Genomic DNA, 25309 nt, shown 5'->3' with positions numbered 1-25309 from the left:
AACGGTGGAATTGTCTAGATTTAAATGAATAAGCCTTTCAAAGCCACGCCGTAATAATTAAATCAAGCATAACCGGAAAAACTACAACGATGATTGGTCCAAAAGTTTTCCCCCGCAATTTAACAGAAGTCTATAAACGACATTGAGATGAAGGCGAAACTGAGCAAAAAAAAAAAAAAATCTGAAATCGCAGTATGCCGTAGCTAGTGGGTTGTGTTGTGCGCTTTGTACCCTGGTTTAAGGTTGCCTAGAAACGATTCGTGTTGCAAGTCAAGTGAACACTTGCGAAAATCCTTAGCTAAACGCTTAAGGAAATAAAACATAATAGCTTTGGGTTAATTTAGCTGAGTAGTTAAAAGCTCACTGTAGCTACCTTTCGACTAACGTCTGCTAATAAGCCGTATTTGATTAGCTCTAGCAAAGTTGTTTGCTTGGTTTCAGCTCGCCATGTGGTACTGACAGGTCGGCAAAAAAAGACGGCAAACCGAGACCAGGTGAAAATGATATCCGACAGTTGTTTCTGACAAAGTAACGTTAAGATAGCAAACCAATAACCTTAGCTGATGCTTTAAAACAAGTGTTTTCAACGCCCGTGTAAACGTAAAGGTTTTGCTAAGACGAGCTAACATTAGCTTCCTAGTTCAGAAGCTGTGCAGCGCTTCGTTAGCTTACTTGTTAACGTTACAGTACTGACTGTATTCGGCTGATAAGGATCTGAATTTCGTGGTAAGTGAAGTGTCATTAGCATATTTACGTAGCCAATGTAAACTATATCACCGATTCAGAGCTTAACTTGTGTTCAACGCTATTTACCAAGACTAGTTAGCTACCTGCCGTGGCCTTCGCTGCAAGTGCAAGATTAGGTGCTTGATATGATTAATCGAGACTTGACAATCAGTTATTTGGTGCACCACATGCTGCACTCAGACTATCACTGTAAATGTTGTGTTTGCAAGTTATCATTCAAACAAGTCATGTACTGTGTCAGTGTTAATATTGTTTTAAAAGTTAGGCCCGATTTCAGCAATTTTTGACAAGTTTGATAAGTGATATGTTTCTTAAGATGCTGACGTCACGGTACAAAACCTCTCCATGTAGTCTAAGCTAACAGGAACACATTTTAGTGTTTTCCAATGTCCCGTGCACACCGTGTGAACGGTCTGCTTGGAATGCAGGTATTATTTATAGTTTGAATGGATGGTTCTTTGTTCTGGCAATGAGTGCCATCGTGTCGCTGATGTCACTAAAAATCTGTTGTGATTCTCGCTCGCTATGGTACTGGGTGGAGTTTGGGTCCCAGTGTGGCAGAGCGTTCTCGAAATTATTTTATTATGTCAGATTTATGTCAGAAAGCAGTCATGATACGTGTTCAAACATCAAGGACAGCACAGTTTTGGTACAACTGTATGATTCCAAAAAAAGGTTTTATTAACCAATTTTACTGAATACAATAGCTCCTAGCAATTACAGGATTTATTTAAATGATCAAGGGAAAAAAATGATATGGCCTTAATTACATCATTGTGAAAAAATGATGCAATTTTGACACCCACTCTCTGACAGGACAGGCAGGCCAGAGTTTTCTTAACTGAATATTCAGTAACCCTTTATTTGACGGCTGCTACATAAGAGTTACATAACTGCTTCATAAGCACAACATTAGCGTTAATAAGCACTTATATAAACAACCGCAAATAGGCATATCGTGTCTTATGTCAACATTGAGTCATTACCATGACATACCAAGGGAACTGACACAAGATGACGGTTATTGACATAAGCACTTATGAGTAATAGCTGTTATGTTGGAGCCTTCAAATAAAGTGTTAGCAAATATTCTCATTCTCATCTGGTAAATGCAATCGATGGCATTCCATAAGACTGACATAGAGGTTTCAAAAACATTCCAGGAGGCGATTGTGTTTCTGGAGCCTTGCCTTTGCCTAGCCTCCCTAGCTTCCCCTGCCCCGTCTCTTCATCATGTGGTTCCTCGCCATTTCGCTGCCGTTGCTCCCGGTGATAATCGTCACGGTGACTCGTTACTGGGACGAGCTGGGAGCACTGTACCAGCACCTCCTGCGCGTGACACCCAAGCTGTCCTGGCAGTCGCCCGTCTGTGTGCGGAGCACCCACAGCTTCGTGTTCACGAACTGCACCCACGGCCAGGCTGAGAGCGTGCTGGAGACCTTCCACCTGTACGCCCAGACCCACCCCTCCCTCAGCCTGGGCCCGCAGAGAGGTGAGCAGCCCGGAAAGGTGTGGCAGGGTCCAGACCTAGGTCAAATACGTAATTGTTTTGGATTCAAATCATTTTCTGTGCTCGATTTGACCTTGCTTGGTGCAATTGTGAGCCAACCAAGTGGACCAGAAGGCAGGGTCTGCTCTTTGGAAAAGAGTATTTCATAGGTTCCAATACACCAGACGAGCTCAGTGAAGAGTAGAAAAGTATTTGAATCCAAAACACTTACATATTTGACCTAGGCTTGGCAGTGTGACAGGGAGAATCACATCTTCCCCAAACGCAGCTCCACTCACAGAGTGCTGGCTCAGTGGTTGGCTGATGGGATCATAATTCTGGCAGGACTGCACCTTCCCTCCTGTCGGGGATGTAAATCACCTGTTCATCCAAAGCAGAACACCTCATCTCAGGCCAAGGTTACCCAGCTCTAATCTAAACCACTAACACACTCATAACTGCCATTAGCTGAGGCTAAATTGGCTATATAAATACTGGTTTGCTTAATCGTATAGTTTTGCTTCTCTAGGAATATGGCCAAATGGCACTGTAAAGTACTATGGCCCTCCAGGAATGAGAAACGTTTTTAGATACTGTGGCCCTCACTGATCAGGGATCAGGAGGAGACTTACTTACCTTTACTTACCTTTGCGCAGGTGAGCTTCTGGACGCGGTGGTGCGTCGAGTGGCCCCGTCCTGGACGCTGGAGTTGGGGACGCACTGCGGGTACGCGTCTGTCCGAATCCTGCGGCTGCTGCCTCCTACTGGCCGGCTGGTGACCGTGGAGAATGACGTCACTACTGCTGAAGCGGGAGAGGAAGTCATCCTGGTGGCTGGATTCAAACACTCACAGGTATAGACCACAGCCAGCATAAACCTAGCATAAGACTGTTCAACACATACACATACACCTATACAGCATAGAGACGGTTCAAACACTCACAGGTATAGACCACAGCCAGCATACACATATACTCCATAGAGACCGTTCAAACACTCACAGGTATAGACCACAGCTAGCATAAACCTATACTCCATAGAGACTGTTCAACACATACACATACACCTATACAGCATAGAGACTGTTCAAACACTCACAGGTATAGACCACAGGCAGCATACACCTGTACCTATACACCATAGACTAGTCATTCAAACACTCACCAGTAAAGACCTCAACCAGCGTACACCTATTCCTATATACCATGGAGACTATTCATTCAAACACTCAGGTATAGACCACACCCATATACACCTGCATCTTTACACCAGCAGTAACCAACTCTGTTCCTGGAGATCTGCCATCCTGTCAGTTTAAATTTCAATGCTTTCATTGATTCTACCAATTGGCAGCTCAGCAAGACTGCTAGCTGTTGAATGAGGTGTGCTTTCTTAGGGTTGGAGTGAATACCTACAGGGCAGTAGATCTCCAGGAACAGGGTTGGGTGTTGAATACGGTGTGCTTTCTTAGGGTTGGAGTGAACACCTAGAGGACAGTAGATCTCCAGGAACAGGGTTGGGTGTTGAATGCGGTGTGCTTTGTTAGTGTTGGAGTGAAAACCTACAGGATGGTAGATCTCCAGGAACAGGGTTGGATGTTGAATGAAATTAGCTTTGTTAGGGTTGGAGTGAACTCCTAAAGGACGGTAGAACTCCAGGAACAGGGATACAGACCATGCGTTTAATTGGCAGTTCCAGCTGATGACCTGCCCATCGAAGGACGCCATCCCAGGCCTGCGTGCCCACGTAGGGCAGGGGCTCCTGCAGCTGGTGCTGATGGACCACGAGGTGGGACAGTACCTGGCAGACCTGCTGGCCCTGGAGCAGGAGGGTCTGATGGCCCCAGACTGTGTCCTGCTTTTCAACAACACCCAGCTCCCTGCAGCGCGCAGCCTCCTACAGCACGTCGACAGCAAGCCGGAGCGTTACACCGTCCGCCGTGAGCTACACGGCCTGCTAGAGCTGCAGCGCCACCTGCTGGACACTCCTGCACCACAGGGCCGGTCACTATCTGAGTGACGACCACTGAACCTGCAGCTGCTGCTCACTCTCTAAAGGTACAGTAGTTAATGTCAGACTTCTAATGGTCAAGGGGAATTGCAGCAACAAACACCCTTAAACCGCAACTCTGTTTATCTCTGAACGTGCTGGCGTTGAGTTCCCCCCCCCCCACGCCTTTGGCTACGGCAATTAGAACCAATTATCATCCAATGAGCTTGAATTATTGGACAGATATACAATGTTTTGGTACAGAGTGTTGGTCTGCCAACTGTATATTTTCAAACGGCAATCTAAGGACTATAATTACTGGCAGAGGGTGAGTCAGCATGTCAGTGAGCGTTTTTCAATGACAGGAATGGTCTTGTGACAATGTTTTAACACAAAAATCTTACCTTATACCTTTAAAGCTGCCTGTACACACCAGGTGGGTTGTATTTTTACATATTTGATCGGTGCGTTTTAAATGCGGTTACACTCTGACAAGACACCCTTGTGCTGAGGCACCCGAAGCCTGTATCACAAAGCAGGATTACTGAGTTGAGCTGGATAACTGCACAACTGCACTCAGTAAAACCTACAACAGCTCTTTTTACCTCAGTCCATGTTCCAGATTTGGGAGGGTTCTAGATTTTACTCAGCACAGTTATCCAGCTAACTCAGTAATCCTGCTTTGTGAAACAGGGTTCTGTAGTGCTTATCAATAGGCAGAGAGTGGATGGGCAAGACCATGAACATTTCAATTTGGCTGTCAGGCTTTTTTTTCTCTGTTTTTCTCAGGTAATAAAGCCAAGATCGCAAGTATCTTGTGGTGCAGTGGTTAGGACTGTTGCCACACAAGAAGGAGGTTTTTGGTTTGCAAAATGTTTGGAACATGCAGTTTACATGTTCTCCTCGTGTTTACCTGGGTTTCCTCCAGCCAAAAACATGTAGCCGAGGGACTACAGATTAAAATTAGCCTAGATTTTACAGAAATCTTATTAATGGGCATTGTCCCTGTCAAAATAATACATTCATGGAGATATTGGAGATTGATTCTTTTCAGTGCCTGTTGTTGACAAAGAAACATCCCCCACAACAAAATTAAGCACATTATTTTGGCATGAGTCTCCTGGGTTATTTGGGGGGTTTTTTTGTTCACTGACTGTCATTTTCCAGTGCTGTAATAGTCTTGGCAAAGAAAAGTTGAGAAATTGCACTCGGGCATGCAAAATACGATCTGGGCGCATGCAACTTGAAACTGATAAATTCCACATATGTTGGATAAACCAAAGTTGAAAGTATCAGATTCCACTTGACTGTTTGCCATTGAGAAAACTGAGCAGTAACGTATATCAGTACTGCCCATTAAGAAAATGATTTGGTTGAATTAAAAAGAATAGTATAAGTGTAGAATTAATACTCTATAAACTCTGGAATCTCTCAAGGTGTAGACATGTATGCTGCTAAATAAATACCTCAAGCCTTGCTGTGTATAACTTAAGTGCAAGTTATGGTTTTTCTAACGAACCAAACTATTGAGCCACGTTTTGAGTATTTCATATATTGTCCACTAGGGGGTGCTTCAATCTCAAATACACAAATAGTCTTCCACAGGCTGATTGCGTGAACGCGATTTCGGCACAAATCTGCCTCGACCATTCCTTAGTTTTTACCTAGCTTTTACCATTATTAATAAAACATCAATGGTTAATATGAAAAAACAACCCCAACAATGTCATACCCCTATATAGTAAATGTAGTTATCCGTGGATTAATATACTGTATTTCCAGTACAAATTCAGGTTTATAATTTGAATGTGTAGTTACCATGGCGGTTGTAGATTAGAGCAATCACAGAAGTGTGTGTAATCCAAAATATGGCATGTGAGCCAATGGACTGATAAGCAAAAAGAGAAGCCTGATGAGCCACCATTGTGTGATAATTTTATTAAAAAGTTATGTACAAAGTGCTGTCAGTTTGGTTTATGGCACAACTGAACATCCTGCATCACATGGTCTCCTTCCCACAGAAACACTTCCTGCCTCAATCAATAACTTACAGCTTCAAGTCCACTTAGAGCCTCGAGCCACCGTGTTTATTTACTCATTCCAAGGCATTCGGTAAGATATCCATCGCCTTTGTTTTAAAAGAATATGCCATTGTTTTAGCAGTAGTATTTATCAGAGCATATTGAAAAAAAAAAAAAAAACAGAATTCCCAAAACAAGCTTCTTTCCTCCCTCCATTCATGCTGCCGTCTGGGGCTTGGGAAGTTTGGGAATACCGTGGAGGCCTATTGTTGCTGTAATCTCACATGCTTGTCCTTGGGAGCAGGGGGCGACTGCGATGGATGTTGCTTTGTCTCTGGAAACAAAAGCGAGGCTTCCTCTGCAGCATAAACATTAGATTCATGAGGAAACGGGCGTATGTGTTCACAATGGCTGCAGAGCTAATAATGTACAGTCCAGTCAGGTTAGCCAGCGTTTCCAACAAGAATTTGCAGTTCAGTCAGGTTAGCCAGCGTTTCCAACAAGAATTTGCAGTTTAGTCAGGTTGGCCACCATTTCCAACAATAATTTGCAGTTCAGTCAGGTTAGCCACCTTTTGATAGGAGCACAGACAGCAGAGACGCACAGAATACCAGCATCTGCAGGACAGCGAAACCGTCCATTTTGTGTCTGGACGAGGAGGAGCCTGAAAAATGAGGCTTCGCATTTGTTTCTCAGCACTTCCGCCCCAACCTCAAGTCTTCAGTAAATTAGGAAACGAGCTGCTGCAAAAATTCCTACACATGAGCTTATTATATTTTCCCTGACCTGTTCCAGACAGGTGTTTGATCGCGCCTGGAGTGGCTGTTAGAGGAGGGGGGGGGAGTGGGTTCCTGCCCGGGGGAGGTCTATTAGTTCATTCAAACCTAGCTACCAGAGGGTGATAATACAAATCATGTAACTGTCAGGGAGCCAACCGAAACAAGATTCCGGAAAGTTCTGCTCTGCCCCCCCCCCCCCCCCTCAGTTCAGATGCTGGTTGTGGGAGTCCAGGGCGGAGCAGTGCATGGTGGGGGCTCGTTTCTCGGCCCCGGCGGAGTCCAGGCCCATGGAACGCCGGTAGGCCGCGGACAGGCGGTAGAGCACCTCGGCGGAGGTGCGGGGCTGGGCGTCGGCCTTCTGGGTGAGCAGCATCTCGAACAGCGTGCTGACCTCCGACAGCAGGCTGCCGGGCAGGGCCCCGCCCTTCTCCGGGGACTTGCCGAACGTGGAGAAGCTGGCGGAGTCTCCGGAGCTTTCCGCCGGAGGGCCGCTGCTGTCGATCGACGCCGGGCCCTCGGGCACGAACACGTTCTCGTGGTAGTCGGCGGAGAGAGGGAGGGAGAGGCGCGCCATCCACTCCGGGTCGGGGAAGTCCGAAAACACGTCGTCTGCCAGAGAGAGGGAGGAGCCGAGAGGTGAGGGGAGGGCATAGGCCTCAGACTACATTACGTTATTGGCATTTGGCTGACACTCTTATCCAGAGCGACGTACAGTTGATTAGACTAAGCAGGAGACAATCCTCCCCTGGAGCAATGCAGGGTTAAGGGCCTTGGTCAAGGGCCCAACGGCTGTGCGGATCTTATTGTGGCTACACCGGTGATCGAACCACCGCTACAGGCCGTTCTCCTACATTTCACTCACAGTAAAGGGACAGGTAAATTTACTTTCCTGTGAGCTGCCATCAGCAAAACAGTAAAAAGATACCCACAAATACTCCAGACACAGAGAAAACAATGCACAACACAGCAAGACAAATCACAACCTGCTGCTGACCTCCCAAAACATGTAGGCAAATACTGTAAAAGCAAAAAATGACTGAGAATAACAGGAAAACACAGATTTCAGGAAGCGCATTTCCTCCCAAATGGGCTTCTTCCTGTGATCTGTTATTTCCTGAGCGATGTGGAAGCAATAACTGGCGGGTTTACAGGTATACGTGGGCAAAGGCAGCTGTTTATCGGAGCAAAGAGAAGAAAAACAAAATTGTTGCTTTCTTCCTGTAAAAGAAGTGAAAAGTAGGTCAAGCTATTGTTTGTGTTGTCTTCAGTGGGAAGACATTTTAGCAGTCTGCATTATTGCTCTCAGGGTGTTTGCCTTTCTGCAAACAAGCATCTTCAGCATTATAGAGATCATAATACTAATGTTCTCTCAACATAAGTTAACATTTAAAAAATAATTCTGGCCATGTTTTTAAGAATGTCTGCTTGATCTGCTTGGTGTAATAAAACATTTCAAGACAGAGCAAGAAAGAGAAAGGAAAATAGAGACTCCATTACAAGGCTGCACTTCAAGCTCCATACATTCAAATGAATTAAGTGCTGACCCCCATATATCACACACACACACACACACATACACTCACACACACACACACTTCATACACCCCCCCCCCCACACACACACACACACACTTCATACACCCCACACGCACACACACATATACGCAACACACACACTTCATACACCCCACACGCACACATGCACCCCATACACCCCACCCCACTCACAGACACACAAACACACACACACACACATACACACACACCCCATACACCCCACCCCACTCACAGACACACAAACACACACACACACACACACACACACACACACACACACACACACACACACACACACACCCCATACACCCCACCCCACTCACACACACACACACACACACACACACACACACCCCATACACCCCACCCCACTCACAGACACACACACACACACACACACACACATAAATGCGCTGGACACGGGCCTTCTGCTTCCTGTCTGTAGTAGAATGGCCTTCTCTTGTTTTCTCCTCTAACTCAATCCCAATTCTCCTCAGGGGGGAGGGGGGGATTTAATTAGTTTTTACAGCCCAGAAAAGCCCCACTCCAGTGCTGGGACAGAGCTGGAAGACTCACTTTAATCTAATAACCCTCAGATCTGGGGCAGCTTCGCATGTGTGGTGCAGCCCCTGGTATGATCTCCACACTTCCTCTCTCTCGCTCTCTCTCTCTCTCTCTCTCTCTCTCTCTCTCTCTCTCAGGGCTTAAAATGGAACCAGGACGGGGGAGGGGGCAGGGGGTTCAGTCTTCATCTCAAAACTAAACAAGACCTTATCTCCACTCAACGGATCAGTAAACTGGGACTGACCCACACGCACACACACAGTGGAATTGTGTCACACGATCCCCGTTCGGATAGTTTTAGCGGTTGGTATTTGCTTTGGGAATGCTCGGGACGTTAGGCGGTCAAATGATCCGGAGTCGGAGGCTGCCGTATTTCGTTGTTTGCACACAAACAGGCGCTAGCCGATGGCGGATAAGGTCATGGGGGCAATGTTGCGGTTTCCCCAGAAGTCGCCACACACAGGCTTGCACATAAACATTACCCAACGCAAACAAGCGAGGCACGGCCATTGTTCAAAGGGTCCTGCATCAGCTCACACGGCTGATGAAACGAAACCACAGGCTACGTCAGACTGGCTCTGTCTCCCCAACACGCTTAGCGCTCTGCTCTAAATCACGTCTGTAAGCACCGCTCCACTTCCTGCGCCAGCGCTCTGCACCAAACCGCACCAAACTCGCCTCCCCCTCATTAAGACTTCATTAGAGGGGGATAGCAGGCAGCGAGCATTAAACCCATGAAAAACAATTAGGCTCTTATTGGAACCAGAGGTGGTCAGAGTCTGAGCGGGAATAAGCCCCGTGTCCCCAATAGCAGATCCAGGATCAGTTATTCCGACAATTACTACTAACTCCGTCCGTTGGGAATTAAACAGCAGCTGCTGAAGTCAGACTGTTGTACTGAAGACAGCTTATGTATAATTCAACAGCGAAATGTTCCACTTTTATACAGTAACAACGTAACAGCATAAAAGTTACCTGAGGAGACGCTGTGATGACTCAGTACCAGATGAAACCTCGCTATGATCTTAACGTCACAACTCTTTAATTGTGATTTCAAACTTTTGCTCGTCACAGAACATTGCTGACATACATAAACAATACAAATATTGACAAAGATGCCGTCAGGTTTTTGCCTGCAGTTTTTTCAGAAGATACAAGACCCACTTTCATTCAACCCTGTGATATAGAGTCAGTCGACTGACTGTCAGCAATAGACCTAATTTAGTTTGTCCTTTGGGGAAAAGAGCAGAGAGGAGCGCACGCAGGAATGTGGAGACGGAGAGAGAGAGAGAGAGAGAGAGAGAGAGAGCTGAGGGAGGGAGGGAGGGAGAGATAGATGGGCCTGGGGGGGGGGAGGCGCTGAAAGAGGAGACTCGGCGAGTGCCCGGCCCGTCTGCACTGTGTCCCACAGCCACGGGGACGGGGAGAGGGGCTGGCCTGGAATGCGATACCACAGCCGAGATCGGGCAGAGCTAACCGATCCGTCGAGGAGAGGGGGCTGGGCTGATGGGAAGGGAGGGGGGGGACCTGGGGGTCAGGGGTGATGGGTGATGGGTGGGGTGGGAGTTGTGTATGGGGGGTGGGGTGGAGTTGGTGGAGTTGGGGGGGGTTTGGACAGGGGAGATGGAATTACAGCCGTGGTGCACCTCTGGATCTCACCGGAGAACAGGAGAGAAAGGGCAGCCGGGGGAACCCGAAAAGGCCACTCTAATGAAAACATTAACTCATCAAAGGTGGTCGGCTCTGTGCCTGCACTCTCACAAATAAAGGTGCAAGTGCCTAACAATGTCCAATGCCTGTCACTGGGGCGGTATACCCTGGGTGCATAAAATTGTACCCCTAGCCAGCAATATATAATTCATTTAAATTTTTTTTGCTTGGAAAGCATACTCATTTGTCCCCAAGTAGAACATTACTGTACTTTCAGGGGACATTTGGGAAATGTAATCTCTGAAGAACAAAGATGTGCCTCTAGTATCATTTTGTTTCTGAGCGTGTGTGTCCCACAGGTCTCCTGTGTGAGCTTGGTGGAGCAGAGGTGTCCCGGGGGTGTGATGACTCACGGTGACACACGTACACACTGAGGCTTTCATCCCTTTCTCTCACCCGCAGGTGAGCTCACCACACCGCCACATCCTTTTCAGACGCCTCATCGCCCTGATAACCTCATCTGAGTTACTCACAGGTGTCTCGCTGAAAGAGAAACTAGTGTTTAACAGAGCCGACCAGCCAAGTCAAAGCCCTGTGACGGTCAGGCAACTGGACTACGCTTGTTGTGTGGATCAAATTGTGTTTTATCGTTTTTTCTCTATAGGTCTGCCAAAGCCACAACCCCTCATAGAAAAAGAAAAAAACGTCATCTTTATGATATGTGGTCTTATGAATGCACAGAGAATTGTTTGAAGCAAAGTAAAGTGTACTACCAGAAGGAATGCTTGGAATCACGGGAATATTCACCGTAGAAACACGCGGTCGTCACGTGAGCAGAAAAATAGAGGTCATTTTCTGCATTTGTTCAGGAAATGGCTTGATTATGTCTCTGTCTGTGTCCTTTAGGCAGATGGTATGGCACATTGTGATGAACATATTGGGATTGATAATATCCTATCTAATCTGTGAAAATATTTCACAACTAGAATCATGCCCTGAACCGTCAAAAAAACTTCACGTAATGTATATGAATTTGATGTCTTGGTCCTTTTTGCCTGGCATTCGTGCATAATGATTTCTACCTTTGAAAGTCATTCAGAATAGCTTCTGGATTACGTCACTTTTCTCAAAGAAACACTAACCCAACCTACTTGTCATAGGCTCTTGCCTGTAGAAGCCCTAAAATCATTCTCAGCTGCCTTTCGTAGGCGGTAGTCGAGTTGCTCGAGTCCACCTACAATCCACGCAAAACCCAAGCAGCATGACATCGCAGCGGTACAACCCTGCCTGCGTTGAGAGAACTGTTATACGTCTTCCTGTTTCGGAAGAAGTGCGTGTCCCACCCTGTACTTGTGCCGCGCTGTAATGGTACGTTCCAGCCCGTCGCAGCCGGCAGTGGTATGGCCCCTACCTGTGATCTGGCTGTGAAGGCCTTCGCCGAGCAGGGGGTCGATGGGGGACTCTCGGCCCACGTCCCAGTCCATGTCTCCCATCTCACTCTCGCCGTGTCCGCTGTCCTTCGTGCTCAGCCAGTCAGCATCCTGCATCCCAGACCTCCAGGGCCCAACAGGAAACAGACGTTGAGGATGTGAAAAAAAAAAAAAACTCCACCACAGGCGAAATACGTCAAAACCTGCCGACCCCAACCGACAAACCTCTCCCTCCCGACACCCCGCTCTGTCCTTCACCTGCTCCCAGAGAGGATAGGCCTGGCTCCTGCATGACGGGGCAGGGGGGGAGGGGGTGAGGGGGCGGGGCGGAGGGAGCTGCTGGCCTGCCCCGCCTGAGTCCACCTTCACCTCAAAGCTTCAATTAGAGCCGGGCAGACTCACAGTCACCAGACCAGCGCGGTGGAAACGGCCAATTACCCCAAACTGACCATTTACAGGGTCAGGCAAACAGAGGAAGAGCTGCAGCCGGCCACTAAAACTGCCAGCGGAGAGACGCACCGCTGGATAACGTCAAAGGAGGCCCGCTCAAGGCCGCTATTACGGCCGGGCGGTAAGCGGTGCGTGAAAGGCGGGCTCTCCGCTGGAAGGCCGCCGATGTGTACGCGCCGGGGCGGGCGGGCGTTTGGGCCACTGCGCTAGCAGAAACGCACAAGGCCTGTCTGACTCCCAGGCCTGTGCTGTCCTGTCCCGGCAGGGTGAATCATGGCTCTCGCACGGAGTGAGAGGCTGCAGCCCTGATGGGCAGACGCTGAGCTGTCATTACAGGAACTGGAGAGACCGGTGGGTGGGATCGCTGACCTGTCCTGACGAGCTGTCTACGCTGACTCACTCCCCCGCAACTCCCTGCCTTCTCACCCACCTTATCACCTAGCACCCCCATCCTAAACGCGCCCCTCCCCCAAACCTGTCAGTTCAACACGCACACTGAAGCAAGGGGCTGTGAAGCTGCCGAGTAAACCTAAACGTGCAGACAGGAGTGGTCAAAATGAAACCTAAAAACACATCTTTATGAGATTATATTTGAAAGCAGGAGGCAGCGTAGATCACCTGCCACCTCAGGGGTATGTGTTTTTTTTTAAAGCGGGACTCACCTGCCAGCTCTGTGTGAGTACTTGTTCCCACGGAAATTGGGTCTGGGCTGGAGCTGCCCCTGGTGCAGGAGGGAGAGCAGCTGGGAAACCTGCTATGGGACAGAAACAAGCAGGATGAGGGGGAGAGGCGGCCATTTTGAGGATGCACTGTCACGCCAAGACTATTCTTCTCAAATAAGGCCATTAAACACACTCCTGGTGTCTCTCCAGAATAAACAGCCTGAAAGAATAATGAGTTTTGTGGCTGGTTCTGGCTGGTGTCATGTTGACCGCAAGGCATGTGTTTCTCACATAAGGAGCTCTGTCAGGATCAGCAGAACACACGTTATAGCTGTTACTGGGATTCAACATCCTTTTGTTGGTTGTGGGTCAAGTTCAACCCTTTCTGATTGACTGACTGACTGAATGACTGAATCCACTGAGACTGAGTGAGTGGCTAATTTCACCATTAGATGGCCACATTGCCAGACCAAGGTAGTCTCTGATGAGTCCCAATCCTTTTTTTTTGGTGAGAGAGAAACGCTCACAGGGTGTCAGACAAACAGCCCACTAACACACAGCACTGCACAGACACACAGAGCACTGCACAGACACAGAGAGCACTGCTCAGACACCGATCACTGCACAGACACACACAGCACTGCACAGATACACACAGCACTGCACAGACACACAGAGCACTGCACAGACACACAGAGCACTGCTCAGACACACCGATCACTGCACAGATACACAGAGCACTGCACAAACACACAGAGCACAGTACAGACACACAGAGTGCTGCACAGACACACCGATCACTGCACAGATACACAGAGCACAGTACAGATACACAGAGCACTGCACAAACACACAGGGCACAGTACAGACACACAGAGTACTGCAGACACACCGATCACTGCACAGATACACAGAGCACAGTACAGACAAACAGAGCATGGCACAGACACACAGAGCACTACACAGATGGAGAACTGCAGCTGGACGGTCCCTGTGAGACAGGAAGCGTGGCTATTGTGAGCGGGGGGAAATGGCCCCTGAGCCTCGGTCAATTCTTCTCCTGTTGGCTTCCTCACAGGATGTCCACTCTGCCCACGCAGACGTCTCAGGACGCCCCCCCCGGGACCCCTACCGTAAGTGGGGCAGGGGAGCAGGGGGCAGCAGGCCCGTGTCTGGCCCTTCCTTCCTGGCCCAAACTCACGTGAGGCGCCAGGACCTCGCCCCACCAGTCGAGCCACGGTCCCACAGCACGTGGACCAGCAAGGGGCAGTGCACCGTGTGTACTAGACATATGTTCATGGCTTTACAACCAATCATATGTGAACTATACCTGGTCTGTTGTTTGTTCTATTAACTTGGAATGCACTTTTTTGTATGTGGCTTTGGATAAAAGCTAAATGCAAAATATTAAATATTAAATATTAAATGTAATGTAATGTGATGGGCTGATACGGTCTCATCAGATGCTGCATGTATTTCTTTAAATGAGCTTTAACTGGGATATGTAAAAAATGACCTAAAAACAGCACAAGAGTATCCCCTTCCCGCTCGAGCGTATCTGAGCCCCCTTTGTCTGCGTTTCCCCTCAGATCGTGCAGGCTAATACCCACGGGCCCTCCTCTCTCGATCTGTCACAGGGTGTTGAGTAAAGGCACCGCCGCCATTTCTCACAGGGTACATACGGGTGTCCATTACCATCTCGGCTACAGAAGCGTCTGAAAAGCTCAAGGCCTCGGGCCACGTATGTATCACACTGCGTTCCCAAATACAGGACTATACAGGACTAAACTGCCAGGCCTCAGAAAGTAACACTGCCTTCAGACTACATTAAAGGCTTCCGGGAGACTTCGAAATAAACAACACTCACCAAGAAGCAAAAAAAATCTACTTCCACTTAAATTCATAATTGTCCATCTATTTTTCATTATTTGCGATTAGGAAATGTGTCAGTATAAAAAAGGAAAACATGCCTGAAGCTGATTCCATTTTACTTTATTGTGTGTAATGTGGTAGTTACCTTTGTGTCTTTCACTTCAAATTACTTTAATTATATAGCAAGGCAATAAGGCTACAATAAATTGTGTGTAGATTAAATTGCATTTAACATTGAACATAAAAGCATTAAACAGTGTGTTCATCTGCGTGTGTATGTGTGTCTGAACAAATATGTGGAGACAATGCTGTTTAACCCTCGCACGGAACATTTCTGAAATAGGTTGAGAAACGGCTCTCTGCTCACCTGCACCTCAGGGGAGGCAGCCGACAGCTCGATGGGGTTGTTCTCCCCGAAGGCGGCCATGGACAGCCGCACCAGATTCCTCAGGATCTGGCGGTGGTCCTCTCCCGCCTGGCCGTGTCTCTGCCTCCTCAGCGTGCACGTCTGCGGGGACCCGGGGCCGTCGACCGCCGCGTCCTCCAGCCGCGCCTCGGAGCCCCCGTGCCGCCTGAGCGTGCCCGTCTGGGACAGCGACGACGAGGACTCCGAGTTCCTCGCCCTCCGCAGGGTCCGGTACGGCGCGGCGGGGGTTCGCGGGAGGGTTCCGTTCAGCTCCACACTGCCGGGCTTGCGCAGAGTCCGGCCCTGGCTCAGGGGGAGGGTCGAGTGCTCCTCGGGGTAGCTCTGGTTCCGGACTGTCCGGCTGAGGGACGGGGAGAGGTGGAACGGTCCAGGCGGGAAGGACTCCTCTGGTTCCGGGGTCACGGACGTAAGGGGCCGGGCCTCCGCCTCCAGGGAGCCCTCCCTCCGCCCTCGCAGGACCGGCACCAGCTGGATGTCGGCCTTTTGGATCTGCTTCTGAGGGCGCCGTGGATGGCGGGTGTAGGTCGACTCCGCCTGCCTGCAGTTGTAGGCATGGTTGTCCCGTTTCTCAGGGCGACAGAAGGTGGTCACCAGGGCAACCGCCAGGAGGAGGAGCAGGCAGGTAGCCCCAAGGCAGATTGCAAGCATCATGGTGAAGCTGAGCTGACCCCTCTGACCTGGGGACGAGTTCTTCAGGTGGTCCAGGAGGTTTATGAAGGTCACTTCCAGGGTCACTGTGGTGACCAGCGCAGGAGATCCCATGTCCGACACGCTGATGTCGAACTCAAATTTCTTGTCAATCAGCTCAGTTGCGTTGCTGGTGTTTACATAGAGCTGTCCCGTGGAGTCATCCAGCCAGAACAATCCGGCGGAGTTTCCGCTCACTATTTGGAAACGGAGTCTCCCATTCAAGCCGGAATCTGCATCGCTGGCTCTGATTGTTCCGGCCAGGTAGCCTTCCGGCCTGATGTGCACGGAGTGATTGCTCATATCAGCGGAGAGCTCAAAGAGACTATTGTGTGTGTCCTTGGGCTTATCCCCGAGCTCTGCCACAATCTCTCCCCTCTCTGCATTCACAGGCACACTCAAAGAGGCTTTCCCCTTCTTAGGCAGTGGGTCCTCGAGGACGGGGTAATTGTCGTTGACGTCCTGGACGTCGACGATCACCGTGGCACTGCTGGTGAGGGGCGGTTGGCCTTGATCTGTGGCCTCCACGATAAAGGAGAAGGTGTGAGACTCCTCATAGTCCAGGGCCTGCTCGGTGAAGACAGCGCCACTTGATGGGTCAATGGAGAAGGAGGCTGTCGGAGTGCTGAGATCATTGGACTCCCTGATGGAGTAGGAGACCTGTCCTCCAAGTTCCAGGTCAATGTCGTGGGCCTGGACCTCCAGGAGGGGGAGGCCCGGTGAGTTGTTCTCTGACACGATGGCTCTATAGTGAGCCTGAGTGAAGACGGGCGCATTGTCGTTCTCATCCAGGACGTGGACAGGTAGATGTCTGATGGAGGAGAGGGGAGGCTTGCCATGGTCTCTGGCCACCAGGGTAAGGTTGTATTCCATCTTCTTTTCCCGGTCTAGGGTACTGTTAGTGACAATCATGTAATTGTCACCATGAATCCTCTTGAGGCGAAAATTGCCCGTGTTGTGCTGTATGTGGACATGCACCTCGCCGTTCTCCCCCGAGTCTGCGTCGGAGACCATGACCAACGCCAGGAACGTCTCCTCTGCCGCGTCCTCTGACACGGTGGCTACAGGAGAGTCGGGCGGTATTGTGATGTGTATCCTGGGGGCATTGTCGTTCACATCCTTTACCTTGACATGCAGTTTGCAGTGGGAGGGGATGGCATTGGGGCCCAAATCCCGGGCCTGGATGTCAATTTCATAGGCGGGTTTCGCCTCGAAGTCCAGCGCCCCCATCAGCATCACTGCTCCTGTCTTCGGGTCAATGTTGAAGAGTCTTTGTACATCCAAAGGGGCGTGTTTACTGAAGGAGTATTCAATCTCCCCATTGGCCCCCTGGTCAGGATCCGTGGCCTTCAGGCGGATGACAGCAGTTCCCCGGACGGTATCTTCACTCAGCTCAATTGTGGGCGTGCTCTCCTCGAACACAGGGCTGTTGTCATTGGAGTCCAAGACGTTGACTTTGACCAGTGTGCTTCCTGACCTGGGGGGATTTCCCTTGTCCCAGGCCACCAGAGTAAGCTCGTATGAGGACTGTACCTCCCGGTCCAGTTCTTTGATGACCACCAGTTCTGCCTGCTTGGGGCCAGCCGAGGGGTTCTTCACGTCCAAGGCGAAGTGTTGGTTGGAAGACAGGGAGTACGTCTGCAGGCCGTTGGGCCCGGCATCAGGGTCCACGGCCCTGTCCAGTGGGATGCGCATCCGCAGGGTGGCCGTCTCTGAGATCTCCACCTCCTGCTCCTCGTTTGGGAAGACGGGGCTGTGGTCGTTAAGGTCCAGCACCTCCACTCGGACACGCAAAAAGTGGACCACGCCGTCCCTCCTGTAGAGGACGCTGAAGAGGATCTCACACAAGTTTGAGTTCCTGCAGAGCTCCTCCCGGTCCAACTGGCCCACTGTGGACACAGTGCCGTCCTGCACTCCCACCTTGAAGGGGAGGGACTGACCTTGCTCCACAATCCGGAAGTCCTCCAGAACCCCGGCCTCGCCCCTCTGCCGCAGATCGTCTGAGAGCTGGCCCACTTTGGACCCGCTCAGTTGCTCCTCCCAAACCCGGTACTGGATGGTCAATGGCGGTGGGTCCAGGGGTTGGGCCAGGGGGACCAGCCACAGAGCCAGAATCAGAAGCAGCTGCATGTTTGAAGCCTTGCTGTGACAGCACCAGAAACAGAATTACTGATTCAGCACTAGGTTGAGTGTGACTGTAACAGCAGCAAACAATCTTCAAGATCTGAACACAGCTTTCACACCTTCATTCTGACAGATCCAAACTTCCTAGCTACAGTTTTAATTTACTTTCGAAATGTACCACATCTATTTGTAATGTGAAAATGTTATTAATTCCAAGATGTAGTAGGTAACACTTTTCAAATTCAGTTCGTTCTAAGTATACTGATAATTGAAGTTACTACAATTACTACTTGCTATATAATACATTTTCAGCAGTCATCACAAATATGTATACCAAATTTAAATTTTACTCTTGATGGGAACAGTAAAGTGACTCATTTGGAGGAAAAACAAATATTTGTCAATGAGTATACTTATATTTCAGTGAATAAATCAATATAAGCACCAACAGCCTTTAAAACAGCCATGAAAACTACGTATACCTTATTTGACCTTTTCATTCTTATAATGGTAGAAAGAGCAAAGTGAGTCACAAATATATATATATTTAAAACATTTATTTTAATATAATTATGCTAACATCTCAACAATATTAGTATCAACAGCCATCAGAAGTATTTATTCCTTTCTAGAACTTTTAACATTTTAACATTAAAATGGTAGTAATAGTAAAATGATACATTGTAAAAACCTAAAAATAACTAAATCTCAACAAGTATTTCAATCTTATATTATTTTATGTTCTCGCTAAATAAGACAAAAATATTGCCAATGAGGTAAGTCAGACTAATTTCAAGATTTGCCAACGGGGTAAGAAAGTCTGACTTGTCAAGTAAACAGCTATTTTCTACTTGAGCGAAAAAAGTCCAATCATAAGTGTTCTTACAGTACTAAAACCCTTATTGTAAGTCATGTTTTGAAGTGTCGATGAAGTTCATTTATACACGTCTACTGTATAAAATCAGAGGAGATACATAAACCAACAAAATTGAAAGTAAGCCACAGTCTTGAGTGTTATCATTAACTTTTTACACTGAAAACAAAAGACAAAAAGAAAAAACACCAAAAACCCATAAACTCATAACTCAATACAGCTCATACTGATACATGAAGGGAAAGCTGTGCCAGCCTCAGTCAGGTCAGATCTGCTACATTAGTGTATAGCTGAAGTTATGGTACTCACTCTCATTCACACTCAGTTGCTGGTCATGTAATCCCTTGTCCATCAGCTTGGAAACAAGAGTTTGGAGTGAAGAAAGTAAGTTTGGGACTGAGATGACACACTCGGGCAGCATCCAATAGGAAAAGAGGGGTGGAGCCAGGGGGAACACTGCGGAGAGATTCTACCCTTCAGTAGAAAGCCGGCCCTCGGGAAAGCAGGGCAGGAGCTAAAACAACATTCACGTGCTTTTAAAGAAACATGATCCCGCTTTGCTCTGCTTCTCGCTTGCCTTTTGTTTGTTTTTGTTTTTCCACCAAAAATAAACTCAAAGTTTTTTGTTAGGGGGTGTCAGGGGGTGTTGTTGTTGGGGGGGGTGGGCGGGGGGGTAGCACAGCCAGGTCACGTTTCATGACAATAATTGCACTGGGCCAAAATATGGCCCTGATGTGTCTCGGAGCTGACACCGGCCTGGTCACGTCTCGGAAACGAGTAACACACAGCCTGGGCATGCCTGATATATCACAAGCAGGGCTTGTAACTTACAGCAGATAAACAGGCAACAAGCCTGACAGTCGCAAAGGGAGGATCTGTCTAGACATTTTTCCAAAGCGTTTTTTGCTTTTTAGTTTGGCTTGTAATACGAGATGCTTCACCTTCAGCAAGCCACTGAGCTCAGTATTCCAGCGCAAGAGTCCTGAGGTTAAACTCTCAAATTATAGTGCAAACGCATAAGTGTGGGTGCAACAGCATGCCAGAGTAACAACTCAAAATATCTAGGATCAAGATATTATAAGTATAAGACACATAAACAACATTAAACATTTAACGTTAACACCAAAGTGGTGTCTGGGTTTTTGCAAAAAAGCAATAAAAGGAAAATGTTTGCTGCCCAGAATTTGTGAGGAAGGTGAAAAACAGGAATTATTTTTATAATTTTCATATAAAATGTTTGTTTGGCTGCATTCTGCAACAGTAGACAACACCAAAGAACTGTGCAGTTTTTATAAACCCAGAGTAGAGGTGAGGTTCATGACAAAAGGATAGATAGTGGTAGTAGTAGTACCAGTAGTAGTAATAGTTGTAGTTGTCGTAATTAGTAATAATAGTAGTAGTATTAGCAATAAAAATGTGCTACACTGTAGTCTGCGTTTCCAAATTCCTGTGGTTATCACAGTTGTCATCTACTGATCTGGATATAATCTCAGAGAGGCAGAAGAAACATTATCAAGTCAAGCAAGAGGACATTTCAAGATTTCCTGTGTGGGTACTTTCCTTTGTGTCTAACAGTAATGGATGGGGTGAAAAGTCTGTGAAGGATTACACAGATAGGACCACTCCACTGCATGGAGTGACATACGCACATGCACACATTATGGGAGAGAGAGAGAGGAGAGGAGAGGAGAGGAAGGAGGATCAGTGAGAAAAGGGGGCAGTGAGAAGGAGAAAGATGAAAGAAGAGAATTTGAGAAAGAGGGAAGGAATGAGGGTCAGTGAGAGAGGGAGAGAGAGTGTGTCCTCAATCAAACCGTGTGCAAGATCACTGGGCAGCTCCCCCATAGGTAAGTGCTCTGTGTGGTCAAACTGCAGGCAGGAAGATAATCAACAAGGTCAGAGGTCCCCAACTGAGCCGATATTGTATCTGTTAAACACACGGTATGTCTTTTCAAATAATAAACCACCTTTCAGTCATCTAATTATGCCCTGTTTTCTTAGGTGGTTCTGAGAGGACCCTAAAGCTGCCCTTTCGTGGGGAATTTGGGTCCAGGACTCCCCCCCTCTTACACCTTTATCATACCCAGGTCTGGGATGCGGCCTCTGTGTCCACTTCTACCCTGAGCGAATGGAGAAACACGTCCACTCTTCTGCTGCTATGCACAGTGAGCGAAACTGCTGAGTCTGTAACGGTCCTGTCATGTCTCACCGAGGGGCCAAACAAACCGTCAGCAAGCAAGTCTTCCCAAAAAGGGTAAATAATAGGTTGTTCGACTCAGACAGTAGAATGTAAGCATGCCTTCTCGTCCCGATTCCTCTTGTAAACATGCTGTCATGGGGCGTCAGCAAGATGTTCTGGGAAAACAGCCCTTGTCTGAGATTTTATGAGCTTGCGGGGAAAATCCAGAAAAGGCTAGGTTGTCTCCGAACCTCGAGGCCAAATGGATAAATGAGCGCTTGGAAATGGCAGAAGATTACAGGTGAGTGGAAAAATCGTCTTGCCGCAGCCAAAACTAGAAAGATCAAAACGCTTTGAAATCAATCCAAGTGCTTGCTAGGCCCTGTCCTCCTACTTTCTCTCTGCAGGGTCTGCAGCCAATGCTCTAAAGTCCACTAAATGTTCTGCTCTTTGCGTCTGCACAGTCTTCACTCAGTCCTTTAGTGTAGTCTTTACTAAACATCCACTCAGTGTCTGCAGATTTTCCTAAGCATCCACTCCATGTCTGTCGTTTTTACTAAACATCTCACATGTTGCCTTGTATCTACAGTCCTTACGAAACATCTCCCTCCATGTCTGTAGTCTTTACTAAACATCCACTCAGTGTCTGCAGATTTTCCTTAGCATCCACTCCGTGTCTCCAGTTTTTACTAAACTTCTCACTCCGTGTCTGTAGTCTTTACTAAACATCCACTCCATGTCTAAAGTTTGCAGTTTTTATTAAACCCTCAATTCTTTTCATCTGCACAGTGTTGTTCAATCCTGTAAACTTTGTTTCTGTTTCTGTAGTCTTTCCTGCAGCTCCCACTTCATTCTAAACCCTCAGTTTAAGGACCTGGTGTGTGTGGTTCTGACTCAGTTCTGGGAAGCAGGGATATTTCGGGATCAGAGTGCTGGAATCTGGACCTGCGGGCCATGAGTTTGTGACGCAGGTGGGATATGAAGGTCTTGCGTCTGAACAAGAGGTCTCACCCCGCAGTGTCACCACCAAAAACTTATTTGTGTTTATTCTGGAGTGTGTTTATTCCAGAACTGCACAACATCCAGTATAATACACTGTACAACCAGACTAGTCAAATGCAGTCACATATTCCCTTAAGGAAACATATCACCACTTACTTTGGTAACAGATTAAAAAGGCTGTGGAGGCCTCATTTAATTTCCATTCCCAACTTTTTTTGATCTTTTTGTCAGAACGTGTCTTTAAAGAAAGAAAATGGCTTCTGTATGTGTGTTCATGCTTGCGCGGCGCAGATGACAGCCATTTTGTAGCTTTGAACCCCATGACTGGAGAAGTGGCAGCCTTGAAACAAAAACAGCTCTATAAGCTCTGTAGCACAGCTGCTCTCTCGTCTCTGAACGAACAGCAGCAACAGTTCTGTTGCAGTCCATGCAGAAAAGAATGTATTACTGTGCATCTGCAGTTTTCTTTGAATTTCACTTTGATGGCGGTCTAACTGTAGCGCCTTCATCCCAGATCATTTCCATATACTGTAGTTGCAGAAGTCTGGAAGCCATATTTTTAGTGGTTAGGGTGCAGAGTGTTTGATCACAGCCTCCCAAATATGTACATCTGTTCATGTGTGTCTCCCTACCCAATAGCACCCCCCCCCCCCCCCCCCCACCCCCCTCACCCAAATCCCTCATTACAACTCCCCAAAGGAGAAAAAAAAAACCCTGTTTTTTTTCATAGCTCCTCTCTCTCTGTCTCCTGAGTAGTAGGCTACTGGATTTTACTTTTCCTCCACAAACAAACACAAACAATGGGCTATCACACACACTGAGGTAGTGAGGGGAAACAGGAAGTCCACTCTTTCTCTGTCACACACTGTCTGCGTGGTGCCAGAGTGGGTGGAATGCAGTGACCTATTTTTAAGAGACCGTTTACATCCAGAAATAAATAAATATGAAAATGCTCTGTAGCTTCAGTCTCCTCTGAACCTATGCGTGCGATGATTCGTGCACAAGGTTCAAAGGGCCCTCTCCTGAGCCAAATGGGCCCCATCCCCACCCCCACCCCTGCCAAGTCCCTGGCTGACCTGGGTCTTATCACCGACAGAGAGACATTCACAACCACTTCACTTTATCTGCTTCACTTATCACATTCTTTTACCTGTTGGGGGGGAGGGGAGGGGGCATTTTTACTGTTTGTACTTATTTACTACTGCTCCAAACTGCTGCTCTGACCACTGCTTCACACTGCTGCTCTGACCACTGCTCCACACTGCTGCTCTAATCACTGCACCACACTGCTGCTCTGATCACTGCTCCACACTGCTGCACTGGCCACTGCTCCACACTGCTGCTCTGACCACTGCTCCACACTGCTGCTCTGACCACTGCTCCACACTGCTGCTGTAACATGGTTCCACACTGCTGCTCTGACCACTGCTCCACACTGCTGCTCTAACCACTGCTCCACACTGCTGCTCTGGCCACTGATAACTCTGATAATGGCAGCATAATGACCACAACACCACACAGTGCTCTGCTCGCCAGAATACCGCTCATTACATTGCATTACATTCTCCACACTCCCAGACTGAGCTCTGAGGCCAGGGGGCCCGGTTTCCTGCCCTGGCTGGAGCCCGGCCCTCACAGGAGGAGGAGAGGAGAGGAGAGCAGCAGCACTGTCAGGTGATTAGGGTTATTTCCAGAAACGGAGAGAGGCGCTCGCCTTCTCCCCTCCCCTGAGCTGCAGGACGGAGAGGAGGAAATGCTGAGTGGGCTGTGTGAGGCAGCTTCCTGCTCTGAGGGCGGGGGGGACTTCCTGCTCTGAGGGCGGGGGCGGGGGGGACTTCCTGCTCCCCTGGGCCACGCCTGCTCTGCTCAGTAGAGGTGTTGGCTGATGTGAACAGCAGCAGGGTGACCCTAACACACCCTACAGGCGCCCTCACACACACACACACACACACACACACACACTTAGAGGCACACATACAGGCACACACACTCATGCACACACACTTAGAGGCACACACACACTCAGGCACACACACACACACACACTTAGAGGCACACATACAGGCACACACACTCATGCACACACACTTAGAGGCACACACACACTCAGGCACACACACACACACACACTTAGAGGCACACATACAGGCACACACACTCATGCACACACACTTAGAGGCACACACACACTCAGGCACACACACACACACACACTTAGAGGCACACATACAGGCACACACACTCATGCACACACACTTAGAGGCACACACACACTCAGGCACACACACACACATACACTTAGAGGCACACATACACAGGCACACACACATAAACACACTGCAGGCACCCTGACACACACACACACACACACACATAAACACACCCTACAAACACCCTTACACACACAAACATGCACACACGCACACATACACACACACACATACAAAAACACACCCAACAGGCTCCCTCACACACATTCACACGCAAGCACACCCCACATGCACACGCTCACACACACTTGTTCTGCAGGGAGTGCAGATGTTCAGTCCACCTCCATGTTCTCCTCACTGCTCTCCAACAGTCAGCCTCACACCCACTACTTCTCCTTTTATTCTTCCTCATTTTTGTAGTCCTTGCTCAGGACCATGAAAACTAACTCATTACAAGTAGTAAGTTGTAAGCTAAGATGTTTTTCCAAATAAACCATGCCTAATTACCTCAGATGTACTTGTTATCTACCAGTAGCATTATGCTAACGGGTCAGAAAGCTAAGCAAAGTTGGCTAAGACGCCAGTGGAAGACATTA

The 25309-nt window shown here is 48.3% G+C and overlaps 2 protein-coding genes across 3 annotated transcripts; one reads left to right on the top strand and one right to left on the bottom strand.

The window, feature by feature from the left end:
• Positions 1-192: 192 nt before the first annotated feature.
• LOC133124800 (transmembrane O-methyltransferase homolog) lies at positions 193-6150 on the top strand. The gene is made up of 4 exons (XM_061236291.1): positions 193-726; positions 1911-2239; positions 2893-3089; positions 3929-6150. Exons 2-4 carry the CDS (start codon positions 1981-1983, stop codon positions 4253-4255), a joined length of 783 nt encoding a protein of 260 aa, XP_061092275.1. The 5' UTR covers positions 193-726; positions 1911-1980; the 3' UTR covers positions 4256-6150.
• pcdh12 (protocadherin 12) lies at positions 6149-19687 on the bottom strand. Of its 2 annotated transcripts, none has more exons than XM_061236290.1 (5): positions 19632-19687; positions 15578-18467; positions 13339-13430; positions 12208-12350; positions 6149-7634 (listed from the first exon to the last, which is right to left on the bottom strand). In XM_061236290.1, the coding sequence occupies exons 2-5, from the start codon at positions 18452-18454 to the stop codon at positions 7228-7230; spliced, it is 3519 nt and encodes a 1172-aa protein (XP_061092274.1). In that variant the 5' UTR covers positions 18455-18467; positions 19632-19687; the 3' UTR covers positions 6149-7227. The 2 variants fall into 2 exon arrangements, with proteins under 2 accessions (XP_061092274.1, XP_061092272.1); XM_061236288.1 differs by having other exon boundaries at positions 15578-18463; positions 19632-19666.
• Positions 19688-25309: the final 5622 nt, after the last annotated feature.

This window comes from Conger conger, chromosome 3 (assembly GCF_963514075.1).
Source record: "Conger conger chromosome 3, fConCon1.1, whole genome shotgun sequence".
Classification (NCBI taxonomy): domain Eukaryota; kingdom Metazoa; phylum Chordata; class Actinopteri; order Anguilliformes; family Congridae; genus Conger; species Conger conger.
This window is presented reverse-complemented; position numbering and strand designations above follow the sequence as displayed.